Source organism: Silurus aristotelis (genome assembly GCF_946808225.1).
Source record: "Silurus aristotelis genome assembly, chromosome: 14".
NCBI lineage: Eukaryota > Metazoa > Chordata > Actinopteri > Siluriformes > Siluridae > Silurus > Silurus aristotelis.
Window position 1 is genome coordinate 18,418,022 of NC_139587.1, and position 15,530 is coordinate 18,433,551.

General features: G+C 38.2%; 1 protein-coding gene across 1 annotated transcript; it reads left to right on the top strand.

The window, feature by feature from the left end:
• Positions 1-6,093: 6,093 nt before the first annotated feature.
• Positions 6,094-11,806, top strand: LOC310737332 (tubulin beta-4B chain-like). Its single transcript, XM_083561633.1, has 4 exons — positions 6,094-6,205; positions 9,766-9,874; positions 10,411-10,521; positions 10,721-11,806. Exons 1-4 carry the CDS (start codon positions 6,149-6,151, stop codon positions 11,779-11,781), a joined length of 1,338 nt encoding a protein of 445 aa, XP_083417759.1. The 5' UTR covers positions 6,094-6,148; the 3' UTR covers positions 11,782-11,806.
• The last annotated feature ends 3,724 nt before the right edge of the window (positions 11,807-15,530 follow it).

A 15,530-nucleotide genomic window follows, 5' to 3' on the forward strand; every position in this document is an offset into this window, starting at 1 on the left:
GTTGGGTAATTTTATTACCAATTTTAAAAGTTCGTGGTCTTTTTTTTGTGGTTTCAGTGGCTCTTTTCTGCTTTTGCTTAAGTCAGTAAGCTTTTATTGTCATTTCAACCTTTATATAGCTGACTCAGTACACAATGAAATTAAACTAAGTTCCTCCTGAACCCTGGTGCTACATAAAACAGTGCTACATCACAGAAAACACTGGGATTAGGACTAGTAAGTGTCCTTGGCACAGTGTTTTATCCAGAACAGTGGTTCATTGTGTGCTTATTATTGCTGTTCTTGTAGATTCATTCTTTCATGGAAAAGCTGGCAGTACATTCAGTAAAGGAAATCTACCAAGAACACACCAGACACAGCATGTTTTATGAAAACAGCCTTTAGTCATGTAACAAAAAAGGCTAGTGTGTCCCTGCCTACCTGAAAAAAATCAGTATCTGTTCTTTGGTTATACAAACTGCTCAATCACCATGGTTAAATAAACATATTTGAAACATTGTTTAAAAAAATATTTGTATAAATGCGTCCCTTAAGAACAATCTTTTTAAATCTCTTTATAAATGATAACTAAAGTACTAACCTAGGCTGCTCCCTTTGGCTACTTCCTCCTTTTTATTTTCAGACAAAGGGCTAATTCAAGGTCCCTTGCTGAACTGGTCCTTTGCTGAAATGGCTGTGGACAATAAACTCACATCACTTTGTAAGCTGGAGAGTTGCTTATCTACAGACATTTGATTTGGTGGATGCTATATTAAAACAGTATTCAGTAAGAATAAATAGTTGAGTACATATGTAGACTTTCTTATAGCTGTTTAAAGCAGTTCCAGGTGACTGGTGTTATAAGATCTGATTGTTCAGCTGACCAGGATAAAGTCCTTCTCTGCATCTTTACTGTATGAATCACAGAAACGCAACATGAAATAAGAGTTATGAGTTTATTGCTAAAATACACCAAATAGGGAAGATAAATCATGCACATTTCAGTGGAGAAATGATTCATTGCAGATCCATACAGTTAGTAAATACCTAAGTGACCTCCTGTTTACCTCAATATCGGGGTTTAGTATAACCTGTGAGACTATTTCCTCCATTTTATATATATATATATATATATATATATATATATATATATATATATATATATATATATATATATTTCACTCTCCTAAAATAAAAACTATATGTGCTGTAAATTTACTGTGCTGTTGCAGTATCGTATGTCTGCCACAAGAGTGCAATCTCTATCTCTACGATATTTGCCATTTGCTCAACACTTCCCTGGCTATTACAGTGTGGTTCTGTATTTTCTAAATGTGTTTGTAAGGTAGTGATATTTTAAAACAAATAACATTCTTGTGTCTATCTGCAGTATGTAGTTCCCATCACGTTACAATCTGTAACGCTCCCTTAGATATTCCTAGAATAGCAAAATCCACTATAGGTGGTAGAGCATTCTCACATTTAGCTCCTAAACTTTGGAATCACATATCATAACCTTGTGCTCCAGAACATCTTATCAAATTCACATTATCAACTTGTGCTTGTTAATATCATGAACAGCAGCTACGCTAATTCCTCTCCACTGCTTCTCTTTCTCTACCCATCCCGAGGCATCCTGAGGTTTCGCCAGCCCTAGTCACGTCCCACCTCATGAAAATTGTGGACCTTTTAAGAAGTAGATGCCGACCCCACAAACATCCCGAACCATCAAGAGACGTACCAGCGCCAATTGGATCCCACCTCGTGTTAATTTTGGACACTGGACCTCCAAAGTGTTTGAAGGCTCTGGCATGGAAAAGCTGGTGTTGGATCTATGATGGTTGCAAATGTTGAGCTATTTTATGAGTTGCTCAGTAGCTCCTAGTTTTATAACTGCAAATGACTGAAAAAGGCTGTAGAAAGAACATTACTCATAATCTTACATTCCAGTGCTCATGTTAGTTCTCACTCTCCAGTGTTCTGTATTGTTAAAAGATTTATAATCACGCTCTTGATGTCACCCAAATGAGGATGCGTTCCCCTTTTAAATTTGGTTTCTCTCAAGGTCTCTTCCTCATAACATCTAATGGAGTTTTTCCTTGCCACAGTCGCCATGGCTGCTCATCAGATATAAATGCACACCATTCACCTTAACTCTTAAAATTCTGTAAAGCTGCTTTGAGACAATGTCTGTTGTGAAAAGCGAGATTAAGGATATGGCAAGTCTCGGCATGGGTGACCCCCCTGTTATCGAGCCTTCCATCGCTATACACCTTAATCTATCTCAGGGTGGGCTGCTCGCACCACCCAAGCCTGTCCTACCAGGTAAGATGTATTGCTTCTCCACGTCCATTTACCAGGCTTCGTATAAAGCCTCGGCTCTTTCTATAAGAGCTCTTAACGTCTCCTTGCTGTTGTCTGCATATCAGGCCAAACTCCTACTTGGTTTGGGACAACACCCGGAGAAAGGGTCGCCATCACCCGATCTCTGGAAGGAGATTGTTATAGTTAACAATCTTGTTCTCCGCAATGCCTGTCAAGCTGTCCAAGTGAGGGGGCGCTCTATGGCTTTATCGGTGGTTGTAGAACGCTCTGTGTCCCTCAATCTTTCCGGTCTCCTCGATAGTGAAAAGCATTGCATCGCAGGAGTGCCGGTTTTTTGGACCTGCCGTTGCACTAATGCAGCAGCGCTCTGATGATAAAAAGAAGGAGGACGAGACTTTTAAACTGTGTCTTTCTAGGAAGCTAGCTCTGTGCCAGATGCCCTCTGTGCGGCCGCCTAATGCTCCTGCAGTGGGACGCCATTCCCACTATACTGGCAGAACTAACAATCCCTGCGGAAACCACCGGCTCAGCAGAGTGGCCTCACCACTGCTAGGCCCTGGGGTAAGATGTCCTTTGCCGCGGCCACAGCGACAAAGCCCCCCAACCCCACTCCTAGAGCTAGAGAGGGAGTATCAAATGTATTTTTTGATGAATCATACCCGCTTGCTTCCTTTGCTGCCGAAACTGCAAAATTTCGATTAATTTTTTTTGGTATGCATATTTATATTTATATATGAGGTGGGGCTGACCATATTTTTTTAGAGATTTAATCTTGATGCATGTTCATAATAATGCATTTGCATTAGGCTCTTTTCCTTTTTTTTTATTTGTTGTCCCTTTCTGCATTTTTAAAACAGATTTGGTTGTCCTTCCACAGTTCCTTTCTTTTGAAAAAATCCATGGCAATGTTGACATGGTAGGTAGTCTTGCCAAACAGTATCCTGTGTTGGCTGTCTCATGGTCACAATTTCTCCACCAATTTCTGCCTTTATTTATCATTTCAATATTGTGGAGTTAGTTTACTTTATTTCGAAGTTGGTCAAATAATATCTGACATTCCTTTGTCCCCTTCAGTTTTAATAATGCTTGAGCTACTTCAGTTTCCTTTGCATGTTTTCTTTCAAGATGTCTTGCCAATTTGCTTTGCCCTACCCCAAAGTATACACAAGTTGTTTTGTTTTTTATCCCACTTTCTTTTATCTCCTTTTTTGTGCACTTTTTAACTTTTACTTTTGTCTTGTCTGAGATACCTTCTTCATTAATGGACTTTTTAGTTTTTCTTTTTGAGTCTTTGCATCAGTGCTGTCTGGGGCATCACAGTCAAAATTGTCATTGGATGAGACATATTTAGAGCAACTTGAAGACAAATCATTACTCTCAATTATGTCGCCGTCATCTTTAATCCTTAAAAACTTTTATTAAAATAAACATGTAATTACAAATAGAGAAATATGATGTGTGTAACAACAGTATCTGAATCTATTGATATTGCAGTAAATACATGGTTTTCTCCATTTGAATAATTCGTTTAAATCTTATTTACCAACTGTCGCTGAAACAAATCAATCAAATTCAGAATTCAAATTGAGATTTTCTGCTTTCAGATAAAGGTAGACGGTATTAGAGATGATTTTTTTAGTGTTATAAAAAGCAAAGGTTCATACATTGTTTGTCTGTTCTCTTTTGCTCTCCATTAACTATTAAATACACTTCATTATTATAATGTTTCATTTAAAAGGTTTTGTATAGAAAATTAAAAACACTGAGTCAGGGAAGGTAGAAGACATAAAAACATCAGGATACTGTTCTACTGTTAAAAACAAATGAACAATTGAAATTTCATTATTATTTTTCAGTCAAACTATGTGAAGTAATAATAATAATAATAATAATAATAATAATAATAATAATAATAATAATGTAGTTTTATAGGTTTATGTTTAAAAAGACGAACATTAAACTATTAACATCTACCCCTACCTAATAACTTACACAATAATTATAAAAACACAATGACAATAACTGCGCCAACATACGCTGATTTTAAGTCTCTTCTTAAAAGTATTTATTTACTGTTGCGTATGATCATAAGTAAACACACTGGCATAACTTTAGTGTAATATCTGTTGCCGTGTCCTATGTTGACTTCTGTATTTTGTATTTTATTATATGCTTAAATTCTGTACAGTGCTTGGTACAGCTGTTGTTTTTAAATGTGCTCTATAAATAAATTTGACTTGACTTGACTTGACTTGAACTTGACTTGACTTGACTTGAATAACTGACACAAACACGGTGCCAGTTAAGATTAACCATTGTACAGGCCAACAGAATTTTGACCCCATTGGTTCATCATAAAATGCATGGCCGGTCTTCATTGCAAAGGACAGAATTTGCACCTGAACAGAGCTTCAAACTAAATCTGTCCAGACTTTTGTTAGTTTCAATGATCAGTTGAGCGTGTTTAACCATTTTTATTTAAAATATAAATACATGAATACCCACTCATAATAACAACAAAAAAAGACAGGGTGCACTTTCCAAACCTCTTTACTTTAACTTGAGTAAAAAAAGCATAGTCAGTACTTCAACTTTTACCAGAGAATTTTAAAACATGAGTATCTGTACTTCTGCTTAAGTGAAGGATGTGTGTACATTTACCAGCTGTGGATCCTAGGTGTTTTCTTATTGGTTTCTATTTTCTATCCCCTCTGTACCAGCTGCTATAAGCAAATATGCCATTTATGCATTATTTATTTTCTATAATGCATGAAAAAAAATCACAGTTTGTGGACACTGACCACTGCGGTTAAGCCAGATGCACTTTTCTTTGTATTGCGGGTCTAATCGTACACTTACGGTATGGGTGGTGGGAACAGTCTTAATAGATGTAAAGACACTTCAGAATGGCATTTCCGTTATTAAAAAAAAACAACATAAAAAAATTTATGTATTGCTATTTTTTTTAATAAAGCACAAGTAATACAATTTCGTGTTTGTGGTGTAAATATATATATAATCAAGGCCCACAATCAAACACTCTTAAAACATCTTTACTGTATAGTGTTTGAGACTTCTACTACTACTGTAGTAGTAAATTTAAATCGCCCCATTCAAACACTAATAAAACATTTATTTTATACGTTTGCTCAATCTTTCAAATAATTCTTATTAGGTATTAGGTATCACTGTCTTTTAGACTCTTAAATTTCCAGTCATTTTACTGTACAGTTTTTGAGAAAAGTAAAGGCAAAATCATTCTAAACCATAGTGCATTTTTAATTATTAGAAAAAAAAATTATGAGTGTTTGAATGTGGAACATGATTGAAAATGCACTCGAATCCTTATTCGAGTATTTGCACATGTCACAAAAACTGGCTACATGATTTGAGGTCTGTTTTGTGGCACAAATAAAGAAACACAAAACACACAAAAACAGCAAGACTGGATAAGGAAAATAATGATGTCAGTAAGCAGGTGAGATGAAGCCGCAATATTAATGTATACTACAGTGAAGCTGCAAAAAAAAAAAATAAAAGCCCCCTACAGAGTTTCAAATAATATATTTTTATGATTCCTTTTGAGATGTGTATTCCTTCAAAACTTTAGTGTGAAACTAGCCAATCAGAAGCGAGTATTCGCATTTTCAGCCAATAGTCTTGCCTCCAGCAATAAAATCGTTGGGGGGGCGGGTCTACGACGTCAGGCGACCAATGGGAGCGCTTGGGTGATTTTTAACCGTGTAAATAGCAGTGTTTGTGACGTTCGGGTTCAATTTCGCCGGAGAGAACGAAGTGTAGTATCTTAAGAGCAGATTTGTATATATTTTTTGGACGAACAACAATGAGGGAGATTCTTCATTTACAAGCAGGACAGTGTGGCAACCAGATTGGTGCCAAGGTAAGAAATGAACGTTCTCCTCGGTCTGACTTACAAACACCACATTTTTACACTCTCGCTGTTATATGAATAACTACATGTTCAACTGTGTTTGAAGCTGAGAGATAAACTTCTGTCCGCATCGCCTGTGACATCCGATTAAAATGATTTTGAAGACTTTGCAGACAGACTTCTGTACGGAAGCGCATTGCATTCACAAAAAAAATAAAAAAAATGTACAGCCAGGATCTCATAATTATGACTTAGTATCTCATAATTATGACATAGTATCTCATAATTATGAGATCCTTATCTTATAATTATGACTTAGTATATCATAATTATGAGATCCTTATCTTATAATTATGACTTAGTATCTCATAATTATGACATAGTATCTTATAATTATGAGATCCTTATCTCATAATTATGACTTAGTATCTCATTATTATGACATAGTATCTCATAATTATGAGATCCTTATCTCATAAGTATGACTTAGTATCTCATAATTATGAGATCCTTATCTCATAATTATGACTTAGTATCTCATAATTATGAGATCCTTATCTCATAATTATGACTTAGTATCTCATAATTATGGGATCCTTATCTTATGATTTTGACTTAGTATCTCATTTTTAAGACATAGTATCTCATAATTATGAGATCATTATCTTATAATTATGACTAAGTATCTCATAATTATGAGATAGTATCTCATAATTATGAGATCCTTATCTCATAATTATGACTTAGTATCTCATAATTATGACATAGTATCTCATAATTATGAGATCCTTATCTTATAATTATGACTTAGTATCTCATAATTATGACTTAGTATTTCATAATTATGAGATCCTTATCTCATAATTATGACTTAGTATCTCATAATTATGAGATAAGTTGGGGCAGTCTGTGGCAGGGGAGCGTTTTAGCGCATAACACCGGATCTGACGTTACTGCATTTTTTTGCTCGGAAGCGCCTCATTGCGCAACAATGGAGACGTAGAAGCTATTATATGGTTATTATTATTGTTGTTGTTATTATTATTATTATTATTATTATTATTATATTTTAACATTGACCACTAATATATGTTACACGTTACACATAAAACAAACTTTTATCAAGTGGACAGTCAGAACGAGTAACATATATTAGTGGTCAATGTTAAAATATAATAATAATAATAATAATAATAATAATAATAATAATAATAATAGTTATTGCCCTGTATTTGTTAACTAAAGCAAGACTCACCGTAACTAAATTCATTAGCAGGAGGGGCAGGCCAGTGAGGAAATGTCCAGTAACTAATTAAACTAATATAATGTTAGATTTTTATTATGACCAAACAAAACTTCATTCTTGGAGAGGTTTTCCATGCGATCTGTGATGCCTGTGGTGCCTTTTCTGATCAGGGAAGAATCACACAGCACACAGAATGGCGCATATATTTTTCTTTAATTTTATGCAGATAACAGACAAGTATATATACAGTGGGTACGGAAAGTATTCAGACCCCCTTAAATTTTTCACTTTTTGTTATATTGCAGCCATTTGCTGAAATCATTAAAGTTTATTGTTCTTCCTCATGAATGTACACACAGCTCCCCATACTGACAGAAAAACACAGAATTGTTGACCTTTTTGCAGATTTATTAAAAAAGAAAAACTGAAATATCACATGGTCCTAAGTATTCAGACCCTTTGCTGTGACACTCATATATTTAACTCAGGTGCTCTCCATTTCTTCTGATCATCCTTGAGATGGTTCTACACCTTCATTTGAGTCCAGAAATTTTTGATTATACTGATTGGACTTGATTAGGAAAGCCACACACCTGTTTATATAAGACCTTCCAGATCATAATGCATGTCAGAGCAAATGAGAATCATTAAGGTCAAAGGAACTGCCTGAAGAGCTCAGAGACAGAATTGTAGCAAGGCACAGATCTGGCCAAGGTTCCAAAAATTTTTTGCTGCACTTAAGGTTCCTAAGAGCACAGTGGCCTCCATAATCCTCAAATGGAAGATGTTTGGGACGACCAGAACCCTTCCTAGAGCTGGCCGTCCGGCCAAACTGAGCTATCGGGGGAGAAGAGCCTTGGTGAGAGAGGTAAAGAAGAACCCAAAGATCACTGTGGCTGAGCTCCAGAGATGCAGTCGGGAGATGGGAGAAAGTTGTAGAAAGTCAACCATCACTGCAGCCCTTCACCAGTGGGGCTTTATAGCAGAGTGGCCCGACGGAAGCCTCTCCTCAGTGCAGGACACATGAAAACCCGCATGGAGTTCTTCAAGATGGTGAGAAATAAGATTCTCTGGTCTGATGAGACCAAGATAGAACTTTTTGGCCTTAATTCTAAGCGGTATGTGTGGAGAAAACCAGGCACTGCTCATCACCTGTCCAGTATAGTCTCAACAATGAAGCATGGTGGTGGCAGCATCATGCTGTGGGGGTGTTTTTCAGCTGCAGGGACAGGACGACTGGTTGCAATCAAGGGAAAGATGAATGCGGCCAAGCACAGGGATATCCTGGACGAAAACCTTCTCCAGAGTGCTCTGGAACTCAGACTGGGCTGAAGGTTTACCTTCCAACAAGACAATGACCCTAAGCACACAGCTAAAATAACGATGGAGTGGCTTCACAACAACTCCGTGACTGTTCTTGAATGGCCCAGCCAGAGCCCTGACTTAAACCCAATTGAGCATCTCTGGAGAGACCTAAAAATAGCTGTCCACCAATGTTTACCGTCCAACTTGACAGAACTGGAGAGGATCTGCAAGGAGGAATGGCAGAGGATCCCTGAATCCAGGTGTGAAACACTTGTTGCTGCCTTCCCAAAAAGACTCCTGGCTGTATTAGATCAAAAGGGGGCTTCTACTTAATACTGAGCAAAGGGTCTGAATACTTAGGACCATGTGATATTTTAGTTTTTCTTTTTTAATAAATCTGCAACAGTGTCAACAATTCTGTGTTTTTCTGTCAGTATGGGGAGCTGTGTGTACATTCATGAGGAAAAGAAATGAACTTAAATGATTTTAGCAAATGGCTGCAAAATAAAAAAGAGTGAAAAATTTAAGGGGGTCTGAATACTTTCCGTACCCACTGTATATATATATATATATATATATATATATATATATATATATATATATATATATATATATATATATATATATATATATATACACACACACACACACACAGAAAAATACCTGAGCTAAAACTGTTCCTGATTGGGTAAGAAGACAATTATAAGATGTTTGAGCCCAGATAAAGACTTCCTGTATACCTTACATACTCACATCATAAAGATCCTATAGACACTGAACAGATAATAGGACTGTGTTTAGAGAAGCATTGTGAGAACCATCTTAACACTAACATATACAGTCATCATGCTAAACCATATAATAGCTTCTACGTCTCCATTGGTGCGCTTCCGTACTTCTGTGATTTTTAGTCATCCAAAAAAAATTTTTTTGTGTGTGTTTGGCGACAAGTTTTTGAGACAAAATTAATAAGCTAACCTTTTTTCCCCTTCTTTTACAATTGATTTTGTTCCCTTAGTTCTGGGAAGTAATTAGTGACGAGCATGGGATTGACCCAACAGGCAGTTACCATGGTGACAGTGATCTTCAGCTAGAAAGGATTAATGTCTACTACAATGAAGCTACTGGTGAGTTTTTGTTGTTGTTGTTGTTTTGTGCAACCTTTTTAACATTTTATTTTGTATATATAGGTTTATTGGTGGTGCTTGGATAGAATCACTCTTACAACTGCTTAGATTATTATTATTAATATTAGTGTTCAAGCATGAAAGGCTGACTCTCTATTGATATTGTACTGAACGAATTACATACTGTTATTGAACTGTATGGAGCTCGGTGGTCATGTTCCTAATGTCTTTTTCTGTATGACGTCCTTGCTAATCGCTGCTTGCAGCTATAATTATTATAAGGATTTGGTAATTGAAACTCAAACATTAAATTCCAAAACTACAGAAACAGACATGCGCTTATTGATTTGAATTATTGTCATTGTGGCACCACACTACTGGCAGCCTGTTGGAGTAGTTTCTTTTATTTATCTACTTTTTTGTAATTTTAAACTAGCCTTAATATAGTAACCTAGTGTAATACCTAGCTTTAAAATTCTTCTAAAACTTTTTTGTTGTACTTTATTAAATGTATATTAATATTGTAATATTTTCAGGTGGCAAATATGTCCCCCGTGCTGTGCTGGTGGATTTGGAGCCGGGTACCATGGACTCTGTGAGGTCTGGACCATACGGACAAATTTTCAGGCCAGACAACTTTGTTTTTGGTAACTATTGCATAACATTCTAATAGTTTACATTTTCTTTTTCCTTATTATACAGAGACAAACCAGTAAATCTGATTTGGTCTTATCTGTTTTGCAGTCAAATTTGGGTTTATTCTGATTGTGTCCTTGTTGTAATTGCCAGCTGTTTTTTGCTTCCTGTAGCTCTGTATGTATGATATTCATTGCTTCTTCTCCACAGGAAAAAGTGGTGCTGGTAATAACTGGGCCAAGGGCCACTACACAGAAGGTGCTGAGCTAGTGGACTCTGTATTGGATGTGGTGCGTAAGGAGGCTGAGAACTGCGACTGCCTGCAGGGTTTCCAACTTACTCACTCCCTGGGTGGGGGTACTGGGTCAGGCATGGGCACCCTGCTCATCAGCAAAATCCGAGAGGAGTACCCTGACCGCATTATGAACACCTTCAGCATTGTCCCCTCCCCCAAAGTATCAGATACAGTGGTGGAGCCTTACAATGCCACCCTGTCAATTCACCAGCTGGTGGAAAACACGGATGAGACATTTTGCATCGACAACGAAGCTCTGTACGACATCTGTTTCCGCACCCTGAAGCTCACGACACCAACATACGGTGACCTCAACCATTTGGTCTGTGCCACCATGAGTGGAATCACAACATGTCTGCGGTTCCCTGGGCAGCTCAATGCTGACCTGCGTAAGCTGGCTGTCAACATGGTGCCCTTCCCTCGTCTCCACTTCTTTATTCCTGGTTTTGCCCCACTGACCAGCAGGGGTAGCCAGCAATACCGTGCCCTCACTGTGGCTGAATTAACCCAGCAGATGTTTGATGCCAAGAACATGATGGCCGCTTGTGACCCACGTCACGGCCGCTACCTCACGGTGGCTACCATTTATCGTGGCCGCATGTCCATGAAGGAGGTGGATGAGCAGATACTCAATATGCAGAACAAGAACAGCAGCTACTTTGTCGAATGGATTCCCAACAACGTGAAGACTGCTGTGTGCGACATTCCACCCCGTGGCCTAAAAATGGCTTCCACCTTCATCGGCAACAGCACTGCTATCCAGGAGCTGTTCAAGCGCATCTCCGAGCAGTTCACAGCCATGTTCAGACGCAAGGCTTTCCTGCACTGGTACACAGGTGAAGGTGTGGATGAGATGGAGTTCACTGAAGCTGAGAGCAACATGAATGACCTGGTGTCAGAGTACCAGCAGTACCAGGATGCAACTGCTGAAGATGAAGGAGAGTTTGAGGAGGAGGGAGAAGAGGAGCAGGCTTAAAGAATTTCAATGATGCTCCGGGTTCTTCTAAGGTCTTGGTCTATTTAATCCCAATAAAACATGTACTTTAACAGTGTTATTACTCAAAAGTACAGACATGTCTGTACTTTTGAGGGTCACTAACAGCTGGAACCAAATTCCTTTTGTGCGTGAACACACTTGGGCAATAAACCTGATTCTGACTAGAATTCTTTATTGAGGCTTAATTATTGCCACTTACCAGAAAGATTACACTACATTTAGCTTGGACTATACAAGACAAAACAAGACAATACAGACAATGAGACAATATAGACAGTATGAGTATTAAATAGGGTTACAGAGTATGACAGATCAGTAATGTACATAGTGCGAGAGTGCATGGTAGTGCAAATAACAGTTTTGTGCATCAGGTACGATAGTTACTTTAGAACTTTTGTATCTTAGCATTATTTTGTAATGTACATCAGCAAAAGTGTGTGTAACATATACGGATGGTGTGATGACTGACAGTTCTGATAATTCAGTACTTATCAATATGAAGCAGGGAATATCATTAGGTTGATTTGTTGATACGGGTGATTGTCTGGGGAAAAAAACTGTTACTGTGTCTGGCAGTTTTGGTAAACAAAGTTCTGTAGCGCCTGCCAGAAGGGAGGTGCTGAAAGAGGTTGTGTCCAGGGTGTGAAGGGTCAGTAGTGATTTTTGCTGCCCGGATTCTGGTTCTTGTATAGTACGAGTAAGAAATGAACGTTCTCCTCGGTCTGGCTTACAACCACAACATTTTTACAATCTCGCTGTTCTATGAATAACTACATGTTCAACTTTAATTGAAGCTAAGAGAGAACACTTTTGTCCGAATTGCCTGCATCAGCTGATTATCCAATCAGTATTGTTTGCAGAACAAGAACAACAGCTACTTTGTCGAATGGATTCCCAACAACGTGAACACAGCTGTGTGCGACATCCCACCCCGTGGCCTAAAAATGGCTTCCACCTTTATCGGCAACAGCACTGCTATCCAGGAGCTGTTCAAGCGCATCTCCGAGCAGTTCACAGCCATGTTCAGACGCAAGGGTTTTCTGCACAGGTACACAAGTGAAGGTGTGGATGAGATGGAGTTCACTGAAGCTGAGAGCAACATGAATGACCTGGTGTCAAAGTACCAGCAGTACCAGGATGCAACTGCTGAAGATAAAGGGGAGGTTATTAGTGCAAATGAAATTGCAATAAAAAAATGTTTTATTATTTTGGTAATTGAACTTCCTACTTTTTGATGTTTATAAAATATGCGCAGTCTTACAATTGTACTAGTTGTAGCTGTTTCCAGTTTTATCTTTTCTATAACTGATGTGTAAATGATCTGGTATTTTTCCATGTTTAAACTCACTAAAAAATATCAAAAGATGTAAGGTGAAAAGATATTGCCTTAAGTGTAAAATGACACAATTTTAGTGGGTTAAAAAAAATTTTTTTTACTTTTTACTTTTTTTTTTGCAAATGTTAATAATATTTTGAAATGAGTTTATTAGAGGGACAGCACATGTAGGATGTTTTGGTGACAAGGTGAGGGAGGCGAGATTGAGATGGTTTGGACATGTGCAGAGGAGGGAAATGAGTTATATTGGTAGAAGAATGTTGAGGATGGAGCCACCAGGTAGGAGGAAAAGAGGAAGGCCAAGGAGGAGGTTCATGGATGTGGTGAGGGAAGACATGTAGTTTGCGTGAAAGAGGCAGATGTAGAGGACAGGGTGGTATGGAGACAGATGATCCACTGTGGCGACCTCTAATGGGAGCAGCCGAAAGAAGACGACGAAGATAATAAGTTAATAATATAACATTAACAAGTTAAGTACTTATTAGAAGTTGATCACTTAATATGTTTAATATTAAAAGTTGTAACATTTGTATTTTTTATATTTATAATGTATTTGTGTGAGTGAATTAATGGTTTTCAAGATCCTTCTTTTTGCACACGTCCGCGAACTGGTCCCCGAGCTCCGTCAGGTCATGCCGCTGTGTCGGCATTAGCTTCTCCCCCTTTTTGACCAAGGCACAGTTTAGTGGATCTGTGGAGGATATGCAGAGGGCTGACACCGACCTGATTTTTTGTTTGTTTGTTTGTTTTTTTATGTTTTTTTTTTTTCCCTTCCCTCTTATCCGGCTGTTGCACGTGGTAGTTCACTGGGCCATTTCTTGCCAGCAGGCTAGGAATTTACAGGAGCTTGGGACTAGCAGAAGGACTCGATCTCCCAGGTTAAATTCCATTGGTTGTGCTGGTCGGTTGTATGCCCTTTGTTGCTTTGTCTGCGCCTCTTCCATATGTTCCCCTACTATCAGCGCTACCTTCTGTATGTGCTTCTGCATATCTTAGACGTACTTAACCAGTGATTGGTATGGTGAGGGCTGTTCCTCCCATGCTTTCTTGGCCATGTCCAACAGTCCCCAAGGTCTCCTACCAAACAGGAGCTCAAACGGTTTAAATCCTGTCGATGCTTGTGTAGTCTCCCTTACCGCGAATAACACGTATAGGAGCAGAAGGTCCCAGTTTCTCCCCTCCTCGTGGATCACCCGCCAGAGCATTCGCTTCAGTGTCTGGTTGAAACGCTCCACGAGCCCGTCTGCAGCTGGTCCTGACCTGTTTTATTGACCTGTTTTATCCGACGTCCTGATCTGTTTTATCTGCAACAACCGACAGAGATCCACCATTAACTTTAAGACAAATGGTGTACCTTGGTCAGGAAGTAGGTCCTTCGGGATTCTCACTCTGTTGAAGAGGAGCATTAGCTCCTTGGCGATGTTCTTCGTTGTGGCCTTTCTCAGTGGGACTGCTTCTGGGTAGCATAGTCCACCATGACGAGGATGTATACGTGTCTAATGCATTAGATCTTCTATCTGGGTCCTTGGAGCATTGTTGGGTTTATAAACCCATTTGTGGAAATCCGCTGCGCCATTTCTCGGCAAAAATCCTTATCGAGCTAGGATTTCCTCTTTTAATAGATCGTAATTTTCTGCTGCCTCTATTGGGAGGCTGTAGTATGCCAGTTGGGCATCCCCCGTGAGGTAGGGAGCTATGAGCCACGCCCATACACGTTTTGCCCATCCCTCGCGTATTGTGATGCACTCAAACGTGTACAGAAACATTTGCGGGTCGTCCCGTGCCGTCATTTTGGCGAGAAGGCGTTGCGCTTCCTGAATCGGAAAGTTATTTTTCACCTGGGTATATGTCGTGTCAGTCATTTTTTCCTTTCACAACTTTCTTTGAGTTTTGTCAAGTTATTCCTCATTCTGTTTTTTTTTTTTCTGTACTTGCCATTTAAACATGCAATTAATAATTCTTGCCCTTGCAGTGATTTATTTCAGAAAAGGTAATACATTTCTATTGTTAATTGACCAATTGTCTCTGTTGCAATATATTAAAGGTTCATGATCTTTGTCGTTGTTTTTATTTATTTATTTATTTATTTATTTATTTATTTATTTATTTTATTTTTTCCCCAAATGTAGAACACTAAAATGTTAGATGTTTATTGTGGGAAAACTGCAATGGTCACATTGCACAACTTTTGAATAAACTAATTATTGTTTTTGCAAATTGGTTTCAGGGGCTTCTTTCTGCTTTTGTTTATCCAGAAGAACTGTGGTTCATTGTGTGCCTAAGATTGCTGTTTCTTCAGTTATACAAACTCTGCTCAATCACCATCGTTTCATAAACGTAGTTAAAACATTATTGTTAAAAAAATATGCTCAACATTTTTAAAAAAAATGCT